This window comes from Rattus norvegicus, chromosome 9 (genome assembly GCF_021556685.1).
Source record: "Rattus norvegicus strain SHRSP/BbbUtx chromosome 9, alternate assembly SHRSP_T2T, whole genome shotgun sequence".
NCBI classification, from domain to species: Eukaryota; Metazoa; Chordata; class Mammalia; order Rodentia; family Muridae; genus Rattus; species Rattus norvegicus.
This window is the reverse complement of record NC_141542.1, coordinates 98,907,807-98,920,993: the sequence shown is the minus strand read 5'-3', so window position 1 is coordinate 98,920,993 and position 13,187 is coordinate 98,907,807. Positions and strand designations below refer to the sequence as shown.

Genomic DNA, 13,187 nt, shown 5'->3' with positions numbered 1-13,187 from the left:
GGTCTCTTGTCTGGCTAGGAAACTTCTTTGTCATCTGCATACTTACCAAGCAGCCCACATAGCAAGGCATGGCCTTCCACACTCACTTGGATCTGTATCTTAGATACGAAAATCCATTCTGGGGCGGGGGGGGGGGGCTGTTAGTTCATGGAGCCCAGGGTCAGAATCAATGGTTTATGTCTAGAATTGAGGGGCATGAGGGATGCCATAGGCCATCTATGTATGCAGTGTCACCTCACAAATGTGCCAAATGCATATTATCATTTCAGGGCCGCCTGGAATCCCTGGATCTCCGGGTCTTAAAGGTCCCAAAGGCAGAGAGGGAAGTCCTGGGCTTCCGGGAACCCCAGGCTCCCCTGGCCATTCCTGTGAGAGAGGTGCTCCAGGCATCCCAGGTCAACCAGGACTTCCTGGAACTCCGGGTGATCCAGGTAAGGGCCAGCAGATGTCAGACCATGAAGTGCCCCGGTGTTCTCTACTAACAGTCGGGAAGCTGGCCTCCTGTTCACGTCCACGTACGGATGTCGGCAGAAGCATGGGCACCAAGTCTGAGTCAAAGAAACTTATTGTTCACGAGCTTCACGGTAGTTGGATCTGTGTCATTTTTCCACATTCTGTTTGTGCGGCATGTATGGCGCTGGTTAGAGGCTACACGTGTGATGGGTTGCATTACACGCAAGCTTAGAACCATACTTCATAGTGGCCTCCAAGGGGGCCTGCTCCACATCCCGAGGGAGGTGCATCAGAGTCAAGCAAATATGGCCTTGGGCAATGCCCAGATGGAAGTCAGAACCGGGCATTCTTGGCACACCAAGGAGACGAGAATGTGTAAGAGGCTCGTGAGCATGTCTGGGGTTCCTGCAGTCCACTGCACCGCCCACGACAAAATGCCCTGGACTGAGTATTTATAAGTACTAACTTTCTAGAAGACTAGAGAGCCCAAAATCAAGACACCAGGAGGTTTGCTATCTGATGAGAGCCTCCTCTTCCACACACACAACTTCTACCCCAGACCTCTCTGGCGTGTTCCAACTTAACTCACCTTCAAAACTTCTACCCCGGAATCTTCTCACAGGGGTGGTTAATGTAACAGTTTTGGGGAGATACATTTCCCACAGCAGGGGTTATTTCTAGTGTGTTCCTCATTTTATCACTGGGGCCATTCATTCTGTGATGTGCTTGTTGCTGCTTTTCTCCAAATGCAAGACGCCCACTTGAAAAGCCAGACGACTTGGGGGAAGAATTAGCTACTTACAGCCTCGTTGCAAGCATTAGGAATTCTGGCTGGCAATGTTCCGATGTAGAAATCTTTCCTCATAGTTAACAGCCTAACTGAAGTTCACAGGGGGAAACGGTCAGGAGGCACCAGGAGACTTCTTGTTTCTTCCTCCTCCTCCTCCTCTTCCTCTTTCTTATTCTTTTCCTCCTCCACCTCTTCCTTCCTTCCTTCCTTCCTTCCTTCCTTTCTCTTTCTCTCTTTTCTTTTCTTTCTCTTTTTCCTTCTCTTTCTTTCTTTGCCTCCTCTCCTCCTCCTCTTCATCCTCCTCTTCCTCCTCCTTCCCTTCTTTCTCTTCTCTTGCAAGAGCACATATAAGTACAATTTATGGTTTTCATTTCTGTGTCATTATACTTAAAAAAATAGCAAAGTGTATAATCTTCACTCATTCTTACAAGGGGTAAAATATCCAGATGACCTGCCTTCCTTTGTATAGCATTCAGAGAAATATATTCTGAGGCAAAGGAAAAGTTGCTCCTGACACTTTAGCTGATAAATATTATTTTGTTCTTGTTTAAAGTGTCACAGGTCAAATAGTTTAAGCTCTCTAGAATGTGTTTTTCTTGTGACTGAAGAAAAATTTAAGTTTTCCTGCCTTATAGTTGTGCTATTACATCTCAGGGCCACCAGGTTGGAAAGGCCAGCCAGGAGACATGGGGCCCTCTGGACCGGCTGGGATGAAGGGCCTCCCTGGTCTCCCAGGCTTACCAGGAGCCGATGGTCTCCGAGGGCCTCCTGGGATTCCAGGCCTCACTGGGGAAGAAGGCCCACCTGCTCTTCCAGCCCTAAAGGGTGAGTATTGCTCCCCCAATCATTCACCCAGTTTTACAAACTCATAATCAACTGTTAGGCCAAACTGGCTAGGTAAGACTCACACTAACAGGACATAATAGGGTCCGATTGTGCCCTCTCCTTTGGTTGCCTCTTTTCTTCTCCGTGTTATGTTTTCTAGTGACAGAATGTTGTGGTGTCAGTTGGCAAAAGGCCTTGTGTACACAGGACTCAGACACCTCAGCTCACAGGACCAGACAGCACCGATGATATCATTAGGTCAGGGCTAACGGATTTCACTTTGAATGGTCACTCTTCTCTCATTCCTTCTCTTGGAGCTGAGGAGATTTGATGGGTTTGGGATCTCCAACCCCTCAGCACTTCGTGTTAGGTCTGTAGGACAGGAAATAGGAGTGGGTGGGGGAACACAGCTGTTTAAGACTATAGTCAGGTTCCAAAGAGTGACTCGCTTTCAGCATAAAGTGCTGGGCAGGGATTTGTGTCACCGAATGACCAGGTGAGAAGGAGCCACTAGCCTTCAAGCACTTCCCTAAAACTTCATGCTCTCATTTTATCAGGAGCCCCAGGGCTGCCCGGCTTCCCTGGTTTTCCAGGAGAGAGAGGAAAGTCAGGCCCAGATGGAGAACCTGGAAGAAAGGGAGAGGCTGGAGAGAAAGGCTGGCCTGGCTTGCAGGGAGCCCCAGGAGAGAGAGGTGCCAAAGGCAAGTGGTTTCAACAACACAGGGGTGCTGCACGAGTTTGTCCCCCGTATTTAATCAAATGCTACTCATATGTCTCTAGATTTCTTTGGTTCTGTGATGTCATAGGAATTCATTTTTCTTGCCTTTTGACCTTACTACATGTCACTAAGGTAAATGTTGTTGAGATGCGAATGAGCGCTCCTCAGTGCATTGATTTATAGACAAGGGGCTTCGGAGACCTTGCTTACCTGGTGGTGAACACCTGCAAAGAACGTTGCAGGCTTTGGGGGCCCATATGGCCTCTTTTACAATAACACACGTTGGCCTTGGCACCCGAAAACCACCGGAGACAACACACAAACAAGGTAAAATTAAAAGGTGGAACAGAATTTCAGTTGTGGACAATGAAATTTGATTTTCATATAATTTTCCCAAGTTCTTAAATTTCATAAAATATTGCTCAGGGTCTTACATTTTGAATCCTGTCTCCCTTAACCTTTTACAGCATAAATGTCTCCTCTGGTCTCTCAGCTGCTGCTACACGAGGGAAACATTTCTAGCAATGGAAGGACAGTCTTTGGGAGTATTTTTAAGTCTTAAGCACTCTGTGAAAATGGCCTCCAATTTCGTTCAAATGCCCTTTTCCTCTCAGCTAATTCTATATTTGCTCTTGTGTGGTGTCTGTTTTATTAGCTTATAAGCTATTTACACAGAACTAAGGAATTGAAAATTATGAGCATCAAGAGCATCTCTTTGCTACATAAGATGGTTGACATTCACAGACAATTCATGATATACTCTTAAACAGTTGTAGCACCGAGAATTAAAACTTGGATCAGGGCTGGCACTGCATCTATAAACTAGCTCTCCCAAAATGCTCTCTGAGGAAAGTCCCAACGCGGACAGCGTTTGCCGATTACGGTCATGTAAAGATGCCCACAGCACCATTAACACTCTCATGCCTGCCGGCCTCACCGCTACTAACGCTCTAGCAGCTGGTTCCCAGAATTCTCTGTTAACAATCAGCTGCCGCCATGTTGGTCTGCCGAGCCTGTCTCAGCACATTGCTCTGCTCGGATAATGTTTGTAAATGAGCTGGAATATGAGACACGGCTCCTAGTTCTTGTCCATGTGCAGAGAATCAGGTTGAAGTATGTGTTTGTTCTTTTAATATGGGGAGTAGAGTAATGGCGGGGGAGGGGAGGAATGACTCACTGCACATGTGTGACGGATGATTCGTATTCTACAGGATAAGCCAATGGTCTTGTGGATTAGAACATTCCAAATGTCTTAACTCACAGAGGACCCTGAGATGTTTGGGTTGAATACAGAAATTTTACTGAGTACACAACTGCTTCTCGTCTCAGGGAGGATAAGGGGTGACAGGAAGAGATTTTCAATCCCTGATACTGATAATGAGGGATCCAGTAATACAGCTTAGTGGAGGGAGATGGAGTTTATTAATGAGGTGAAATTTGATAGAAGATGAATTGTGTGTGTAGTTTGTGTGTGTTTGTGTTTCTCTCATATAAGTAACATTTACAGGAGACAGGGGACCTCCTGGTGATGTAGGAGAAACAGCCGTTTCTAGAAAGGGGGAACCTGGGGATGCTGGGCCTCCAGGAGATGGTGGATTCTCAGGAGAAAGAGGTAAATGCTTGGCATTTTTCAACCTTATCACATCGGTTGGCTTTTTATAGACCATTCAGGCAAGACAATATATTAGGCGACTTTCCTTCCAACCAAGAACTAGGAAACGTAATACCTTAAAACTAATCATACCCTGTTAAGCATTTTCGGTAATTTTTTTGGCTTTTCCATGCTAAACATAGCTGGAGTGCACATGTATTTGTAGAATTATATGTTCCAAATTAGGACCAATATAAGGTATGCATAAATAACTGGTTCCCCTCTGTTTGGGGAAACTGGTGTGACTATCTGGGGCTGTCTATGTCATTTTGCCCAGCCTCTCTCAAACATGGGCTGGGCAAAATGACCTTGTCTAAATGTAGAACCTTGATCTACAGGTGGGGGGCTACCAGGGACCCCACTTTTCTAACCAGCATCCTAATGACATGCTGCTGGTCCCCAGAAACATAGCAGGCCAAGGATTTTGACAATGGGATCTGTATTCTTCCTCAAGTTCAGGGTTAAACTGCATGGGTTATAAATCCTGGTCTTTAGTTAGCCAGTAGGAGAAAACGTTTAAACTTCTCCAGGTTGACATTTTCCTCATTTGTAAGGTGCGACCTTGCCTGCTCTCCCCTTCCACTGGTGGTTTCGAGTCTATTCCTGGACAGTTTCTTTCCGAGTGAGGCTGCCAAAGGCAGAAGCCGCAGAGATGTGGCTTTGAACAGAAGCCAGCATCCTGATTCCATTGTCTTCATCTCTTACAAGTAGAATCAAGTCATTCAATACAATCCTCACTTAGTCTAAGACTTCAACCAAGTGGCTGATATCACACTGACTTCAACAGGTGATAAAGGAATCCCAGGGATTCAAGGGGGAAGAGGAGATCCCGGGAGAGATGGACCGCCTGGGCTCCACAGAGGGCAGCCTGGGATGGATGGGCCTCCTGGGCCTCCTGGCCCCCCTGGCCCTCCAGGATCACCTGGACTGAGAGGAGTCATTGGTTTTCCGGGATTTCCAGGTGACCAGGTGAGGAGCTGCTCTAGAAAGGAAGAAATAGTAAATAAACTCTTTCTGCTCAGCATTCCACAACACCTCAGAATTGGCCAGTATGTGCCCTTGTCATTTACTGGCTATTTGAAAGCAAGAGGTGGCATGAAGGAAAAATAGAACCTTCTGGAAGGTTAGGACATAACTGAAATTTATGACCAGTGTTTAGAACTGGCTGTCCTGATGTAGAGGAGCAAGTCACATGATTCGCACATTCTAGCCCACTCGGGTTTAAATAGCTCACAGAGCCTTGCCTCACTGACTGATGCTTTATTGGTACACACACACACACACACACACAAACACACACACACACACATGCGCACACACACACACAGACCCCCCCCCACACATACACGCACACACACACACGCGCGCACACACACACACACACACACACACACACACGAACCCCTGAGCACTGCCCAGATTCTGGTTTCTCAGCCTTCCCATCTGTTTGGAGACGTTATATATTTTCCTTTAAAATACACCTGGCTTTTATAATCATGAGTAACATTCCCCTTGAGAAACCAGGAAATATAATGTAATAACATGTATCAAACTTCTGGAAGATGTATAGCATAGTTGACTTTCCGTCTTTTGGAATAAAATGGATCTTTAAAATTTATTATACAACACAGCTTTCAGTATTTCATTTTATGTCAACTGGTTTGTTCGGAGTGTAAATTCAAGTTGTACGACACAGTTCCTGTTTGGCAATTGTATATAAAGAAGTCTATGCTTCTTGCTGAGAAGGATAGCTCTAACTGGAGGAGTTTTACCCACTCATAAAACATAGACACAGTATTATGCTTATAGGACACTAACAATTTCCTTCACCATCGCCAATCACAAACACTGAGTTGGCTGCAGAAAACTGTACCATGTTTGTGCCATGACACGGAAAACCCAATGAGGGTCTTTTTTTTTGTTCCATTAATTGTCAGGGTGATCCAGGCTCTCCAGGACCCCCTGGATTCTCAGGAGATGATGGAGCAAGAGGACCGAAAGGTATGGCTTGGAAAATATTCCCACCTAACAAATTCAGAATGCTGGGAATTCTAACATTTCAAGGGAGCATCTTAATGGTAAATTGCTTCAGGGATTAGAACTCAGAAGCATCTCTTAGACTCTTCCAGACAGTGACGCATGGACGCTTTAGAGGATTCTCATTTTCCACACAGGTCCCAGGGTACTAGGTGGGGTCTGGTACATCTGCAAGCATCATGACTTCCTCTCCGTGGAGGTTTCAGAAGCTGTCTGTGTAGTGACCACGGCTTCTCAAATTGTAACTGGTACACATGACCAGCTCCACATCTCTGGAGAGTGTCCCCATGCTTCAGGAGAACCAGTCACTCACCTAAATATTTCCTATGTCTGGGTATTGGGATTCTACTCGTAAGAGTCATCAGACGTAAATATCCACCAGATGTCAATTGTTTCCTTAAGAATTTTCCAGCCAGATGTAACATAATTGAATTATTTTCACCCTTAATCAAAGAAGTTTCTCCTTTTTTCCTAAAGGGCCTTATCATAAATTTTTGTTTTGTTTTGTTTTTTAACTTTGTGCGGCATACAGTCTCAGCCACAACAGCTACATCTCCATTTAACCTTATTTGTAAAACAGCTTCAGGCTGGCCCAGTAGGCCTGAGCCTACCTTGTATCCAAAACCTTATTGTCTTGCAAACACAACTGAAATTGTACTCTTAACAAGTCAAGGCCCATACAAAAGAGATTTATTTACCATTTGGACAGAAACATGCAAATAAACTAAAGTCATGACATACTAAATGACTTCATACAACAGTCAAAAGTTTAACCGTCTCAGTAGCCTCCACACGCGCCAGGTGCTCCCATGGTACACACACACACACACACACACACACACACACACACACACACGCAAGTAAAGCACTCATACATATACAATAAGTTGTTTTTTAAAGGTCACAAATCACATCTTTTCTTTGTATTTCCATCGTTCTTCTTTGTGAACAAATAGTTTTTAAAAAGTCTCCTTGAAACCACGAAGCTAGATTATGAAGACAAATACCATGGAAGTCACCAAATGACATGCTCTTACCTAATGCTCTCGGTTATTGTGTCACTCACAGGAAACAAAGGGGACCCTGCCAGTCAGTATGGTCTACCCGGTCCAAAGGGTGAACCAGGTAGCCCTGGATACCAAGGTATGGCTCCAGAGTTTTCTTATTTTAAGAAAGAAAACCTAGCTCGAAACACAAACTAATCACTTTTGCACTTATTGCTGGGAATGATTGTATCAATATTTTCTTTACCATTTGCCCATTAAGGTATGTACCAAAAGGATTTTGTGTGGCATTGTGGTAGCATCCTTTAACCAGAACGATACCAGGACCAGGCACTGGGGACTCTCAATGCATCCCTACCATGGCCCCTGTGACTGATGGCATTGGCACTGCAATATACACCCCCGAGATTGCATAATGAGAAAGCAAATATTCAAGCAATTAAAATTCAGATTATCTTGCCATCTCTGTCATTTTAGATGGCCACAAGTCATTGTGGAGCACCCCTTTCCCCCTCAGACAGCAAACAGCAAACTAGCAGATGTGGAGAGTTCAAATTTGCACTTTTGCTTTGGGCCCTGAAGAAGCATGCATCGATATTTCAAATAGGCGTGCTTTTTTAACTCGGGGATTCTTCTGTTAGGAAAATATCTGACATCAATAACCAGGAAAGTATAAACAGATGCACACACAGGGCTGTATACTACATGGACAAACCAAACATCTGTCTACAGAGAGGTGATTATGTCTTCCTATGGTCAAATGCAGTCAGTCAGTAGGGGTAAGGCTTCAACCTAGGCTTGGATTGACATAGCTTCCTGGTAAATTAAGACTTTGTATTTAGAATGCTATTGTCATATTGCTTTTTCTGACTGAGACAGACGCCATGACCAAAAGCACTTGAGGAGGAAAGGGTTGATTTCATCTTATAGTTCATAGTCCATCATGACAGGCAGTCAGGGCAGGAGCTCAGGCAGCCACCTGGAGGCAGGAACCGACGCCAAGACCGTGGAGGGGCGCTGCTTACCGGCTTACTTCCCAAGGTTTGCTCAGCCTGCTTTCTTGTGCAAGCAAAGACCATCTGCCCAGGGGTGGTGCTATGTACAGTGGTCTGGGCTCTCCCACGTAGTCATTAATCAAGCAAATGCCCCCTCAGACATGCCCACAGGTCAATCCGATGAGGACTATTTCTCAATTGAAATTCCCTTTTCCTAGACTCCAACACCCCCCAAAAAAAACAAACAAAAACAAAACAAAAACCCAACAATAACAACAAAAAGGCAAACAAAAAGGCAAACAAACAAAAACCCTATGGCATCCATGCATCACCTTGAAGTTCCATTTGGCAGGAGCCATGTTTTATTTCCCCCAAATAGAGTGTCTAATCAGAACACCAAATGAAAATCACCGGTAAACTTGAAAACTGCACACCGAGCATCACAGATGACGTCAAGACAGCAGTAAGAAATGTGCGCCTGCTTGTGGGTCTTTTTGTTTTAAACCCCGATGAGATAAACATTTCCAGGCTTAAAGTAGCACAAACTGTGGGGATTCTTCATTGCCTAGTATTTTAATCTGGAAACCACCAGTCTGAGGCTATTGTATACTGAGTCAGGCTTTTCCAGATATTTTCGTCTTACCCTGCTGCTCGATCCAGTGTCCTGTGGTCATCCGTGTTTAAATCGCTCTGGTTTCTCATTTGCCTTGGCTTAAGCTTAGAGTCTCACAAACTGTTCTGTTATTCCTCAGCACAGGGTTTAGACACTCGGTTTTCCTTGGCTAGGGCTTCATGCTCTGCACTTGCGGGAACTCAGTGAGAATGTATAGAGCATAGTTCGGTCCAGGATTATGTAACCTTGTCCTGGGCCAGTCTAGTCCCATCCATTCGCATCAACTCTGAGGGAAACAGAGTGTAAATTACTTCCGAAACTCTACTCTCGACACAGCTCTAACTTCGAGGTACCATTTTGAATGCCTGCTTTGGCAACTGGAGCTGCAGTGATGGAACCATGTATCCCTTGCAGCAAGGTGCTTGGGATCAATCAGATAATACAGAACAGGGTGAGAAGCCAGTCAGTCCATTTGGTTAGTTAGTGGGCACGGGCACTGGTTTAGTGTTGCGATGAGTGCTACCTCTTCGCGGATTTGGAGCTTTGCGTTCAGTGTTTTGTTTAAAGATTCAGCCACTGATTTCTCAGTGTAGACTATTGGTTTACTATGAATTTGGATTAAAGTCCCACATGTGAAGAAGCATTTGGGAAAATGGCCATGTTTTAGTAATAACATAAATATAATTTAAAGTGTATCAGGGTTCTCTAGTGGAATGGAATCAACAGGCAATATATTACATATATAATACATTACTATGTATTGCAAAGACGGATTTATTTGATTGACTTATACTGGAGAGGCTGGCTAGTCTACAATGCCTGCCTGATCTTTGAAGATTCAGAGAACCCCTTAGCAGCTCAGTTGATGAAGCTAGTCCCAGTGTGGCACCGAAGGCCTGCTGGATACTTAGAGAACCCCCATGAGCTCCTCCTGCATCCTCAGTTGAAGAGGAAGACCCTCCCTGAGAGAGGAGGACTGAATTTTAATCAAGACTCTATGAGTAGCCATGCTCCTGTGCTAGAACCAGACTAAAGGCAAAGTATAAGAAAAACAAGGCTATAAGCCCAAAGTCTTTCATGGCACATGACTTGCTCTCAGGCTTCTGGCTGTAGTGCTGTGGCTGGGTGATGGGGAGGGGGTGTTTGCAGGTGTAGTATTTTCTCCCAACCACAGGCAAACCCATGTCAAGAATCCAAAGCCGAATGGCCCATTCTAGAAGACTTAGAGAGCAGCCAGCCTTTCCTTAGGAAGTCTCAGTCATGAGACAGAGACTGTTAGAGACTTTAATTTTTAAAATTTTTCCATTATTTTAAGAGATGCATCCATTAGCGACAATGTGCAGCTCTTGTGTAGAATTTGGTGAGGTTTGCTACAGAGGCCACAGGGCAGGGTTGGGACTGAGGTCAGGAGGAAGCAGATGGCTTTATGGGTTGTTATTAATTTTCTTGGCTACCACAATATTATTTTGGCCTCATACTACAGGTTATTTTTCAGGCTGATGCCTTGAAGCATTTTGAGATGGCATTCCACAATGGTTGTCTTTTACTTTAAAATCTTCTGGCATTTAAAAACATATTTTAAGATAAACCCAAATATCACACTATTTGCCAAGACATTTTGCTCCCGGGAAATTTTTCCTAAGGAAATAGTTCAAAAGGAGAGAGCATGGTTAACGATCTACAGAGGAGGCCAGGGGAGGTGGACATGTTCAATGCATCTGTGCATGATGTTGTCAAAGAATAAATAAAAGACTTGCATAAATATCACTATGCAGAACAGTAAAATGAATTAGGAATACTTGATTGATTGCCTGCCTCTACTGCTGAGTAGGGGGAAATTAGATTGACCAGTTAAAGTAAAATTGATTAAAAAGTCCGAAAAGGATAAACAATTGCAAACTTGAAAACCGATTGCCATACAGTAACAGTTTTTTTTTTCTTTTCTTTTTTTCCGGAGCTGGGGATCGAACCCAGGGCCTTGCGCTTGCTAAGCAAGTGTCTACCACTGAACCAAATCCCCAACCCCACAGTAACAGTTTTGAAAACAGAAAAATTCATCATCAAAATTTTCTCAATAGCGTCTTCCTTATCAATTGAAAACAGTGCAAATGTAAAACCAACAAAAATACCCCACACGACAGATAGTTCGGCTTGGGGTGGATCTTTTGAGAGTCACTGTTTCAAAGAGCAAGCTACAGCTAACTGAATTTTGGCCCTTCCTTCTTTAGGACATACTGGAGACTCTGGAGAGAAAGGCTTTCCTGGAGATGAAGGGCCCCGAGGACCACCAGGCAGACCTGGACAGCCTGGCTCTCTTGGACCACCAGGGTGTCCAGGTACCTTGCCAGAAAGCCTCGAAAACCCCTGAGCGTTCATGTGACTTGGCGTACCAGGAAGTCATTCTTCCTGCAGGGCCCCTTCACATCTCATTCAACCCAAACCCAGTCCCTCCGTTTTAAAAGACTTGACCTCAAGCACCATTGGCAAAGTGCCAGCGCTGCACCAGGCAGATACCGCTGATAGCCTGTCATTTTTTTCTGTCTCCCATCCCTAAAGCAATGTCACATATACAGCTCAGGGTTTTAAAGGATCCTTTTCCTTTCAAGTCAGGGGGCACGCGAGGGTGGGGGTGGGAGGGAAGGCAGGCACTGGCAAATTAGAATCATGATTGGCAACTTTGATTGTTTGTAAGTGTATCTTTTTGAAATTAAGTATTTGTTTCCTTGGGGTTAAAAAAAATCTAGAAAGAAAAAGTAATACAACTGTGTCCCTGGTTACTCACGCCTGAAGAGCATAGATGACCTCACCAGGGAATGTTACTTACCTGTCACTGTCCGAAAATTTCTCTCTTGTCCCCAGGTGACCCAGGGATGCCTGGACAAAAGGGCCATCCAGGGGAAGTGGGAGACCCCGGGCCAAGAGGTTATTCGGGAGATTTAGGGAGACCAGGTCCTGCAGGAGTGAAAGGTAAGTAGGGGGAAAGCCCAGCCTTCTAGAAAGGTCCAGCACACTTGGGGCAAAAGGACTAGTGGCTCTGCTTGATCAGGCTTGGCACTCAACAATACTATCAGCAGGTCCCTCCAAACCCCAGGGCTTGAGGTCACCCCCATCTTTGCTTGCCCTCCCTTGAGGAAAGCCCAGGATCTTGGTGTTTCCACTCTACTTCCGAGGGTGTGTTGTTTGTGTCTGTCCTGATGGTCTCTCATCCACCCATTTGCCACCACTGACTATCAAGCCTAGATTCTGTTGGGTTAGGTGTTGGGTGTCATTTTAAAGAAAATGTATGTGATTCCAGCCTTCATGGGCCATTTCCTAAGAAAGACAGGTGTGGCCTCTAACACCATAGCACTTGGGGTAAGTTTCCGCATGCGTAATGCCTTATACATGAATTAGAGTTTCACAAATGAACCCTGGGGAGACGTGATCTGTGTCTGAACCGTAGCCCCATGGGTGGTAGGCATTTGAACCCTGAGAATTGACAAGGAGGGTGTCAGAGTGTGATCTGCAGGACCCTCCCCGCTTTAAATGAAATTTCAGAATTAAAGGCATGCTGGCCTGTATTAAGTTACTATAAGTAATTTTATAATAGATGATAGTTAGCTAGATTAGATTAGATAGATAGATATGTAGGTAGGTAGGTAGGTAGATAGATAGATAGATAGATAGATAGATAGATAGATAGATAGATAGATAGATGGATGGATGGACAACCAAACTTTGAAAAGTAAAAAACATCTTTAAGGTCAGCCTTGAACCCTGTGAGTAAATTACTTACTGGACAAAGTAGAGCCATTGAGTGATGGAGAGATAGAAGGAGACATTTCAGAGGCCTTGGAATCCCTCGTCCAAACGTGATAAGGACGTCCAGTCACACGTGGTAAGCAGCCTAGCACCCAGGTTGCCGGTGATAGCATAAGTCACAGAAACAGCTCGATGATCATTCAACTCTTTAGACACTAGCTGCGATGAAAAACAGAATAGCACCCATGCCCATTTCTTGAGTTCAAGGCACTATAAGCGCTGTCTGTCCATCATACTTATAGAGTGTGTAGACCATGCTCTGTTTGCATGTATATTACATCAAAATTGGCATTTTTAACC

General features: G+C 44.7%; 1 protein-coding gene across 6 annotated transcripts in view; it reads left to right on the top strand.

Annotated features, from left to right (window-relative positions):
* Positions 1–13,187, top strand: part of Col4a4 (collagen type IV alpha 4 chain) — a 123,831-nt gene that overhangs the window by 77,735 nt on the left and 32,909 nt on the right. For all 6 annotated transcript variants that reach the window (XR_015628581.1, XR_015628582.1, XR_015628583.1 and 3 more), the window contains 9 exons: positions 270–431; positions 1,898–2,068; positions 2,626–2,769; positions 4,294–4,398; positions 5,225–5,406; positions 6,375–6,438; positions 7,543–7,617; positions 11,315–11,422; positions 11,946–12,053. Coding sequence is in view for 3 of the 6 variants with exons in the window: in XM_087565528.1 (XP_087421654.1) it covers positions 270–431; positions 1,898–2,068; positions 2,626–2,769; positions 4,294–4,398; positions 5,225–5,406; positions 6,375–6,438; positions 7,543–7,617; positions 11,315–11,422; positions 11,946–12,053 (1,119 nt within the window). In the remaining 3 variants the exon portion in view is untranslated. The remainder of the gene's footprint in view (positions 1–269; positions 432–1,897; positions 2,069–2,625; positions 2,770–4,293; positions 4,399–5,224; positions 5,407–6,374; positions 6,439–7,542; positions 7,618–11,314; positions 11,423–11,945; positions 12,054–13,187) is intronic.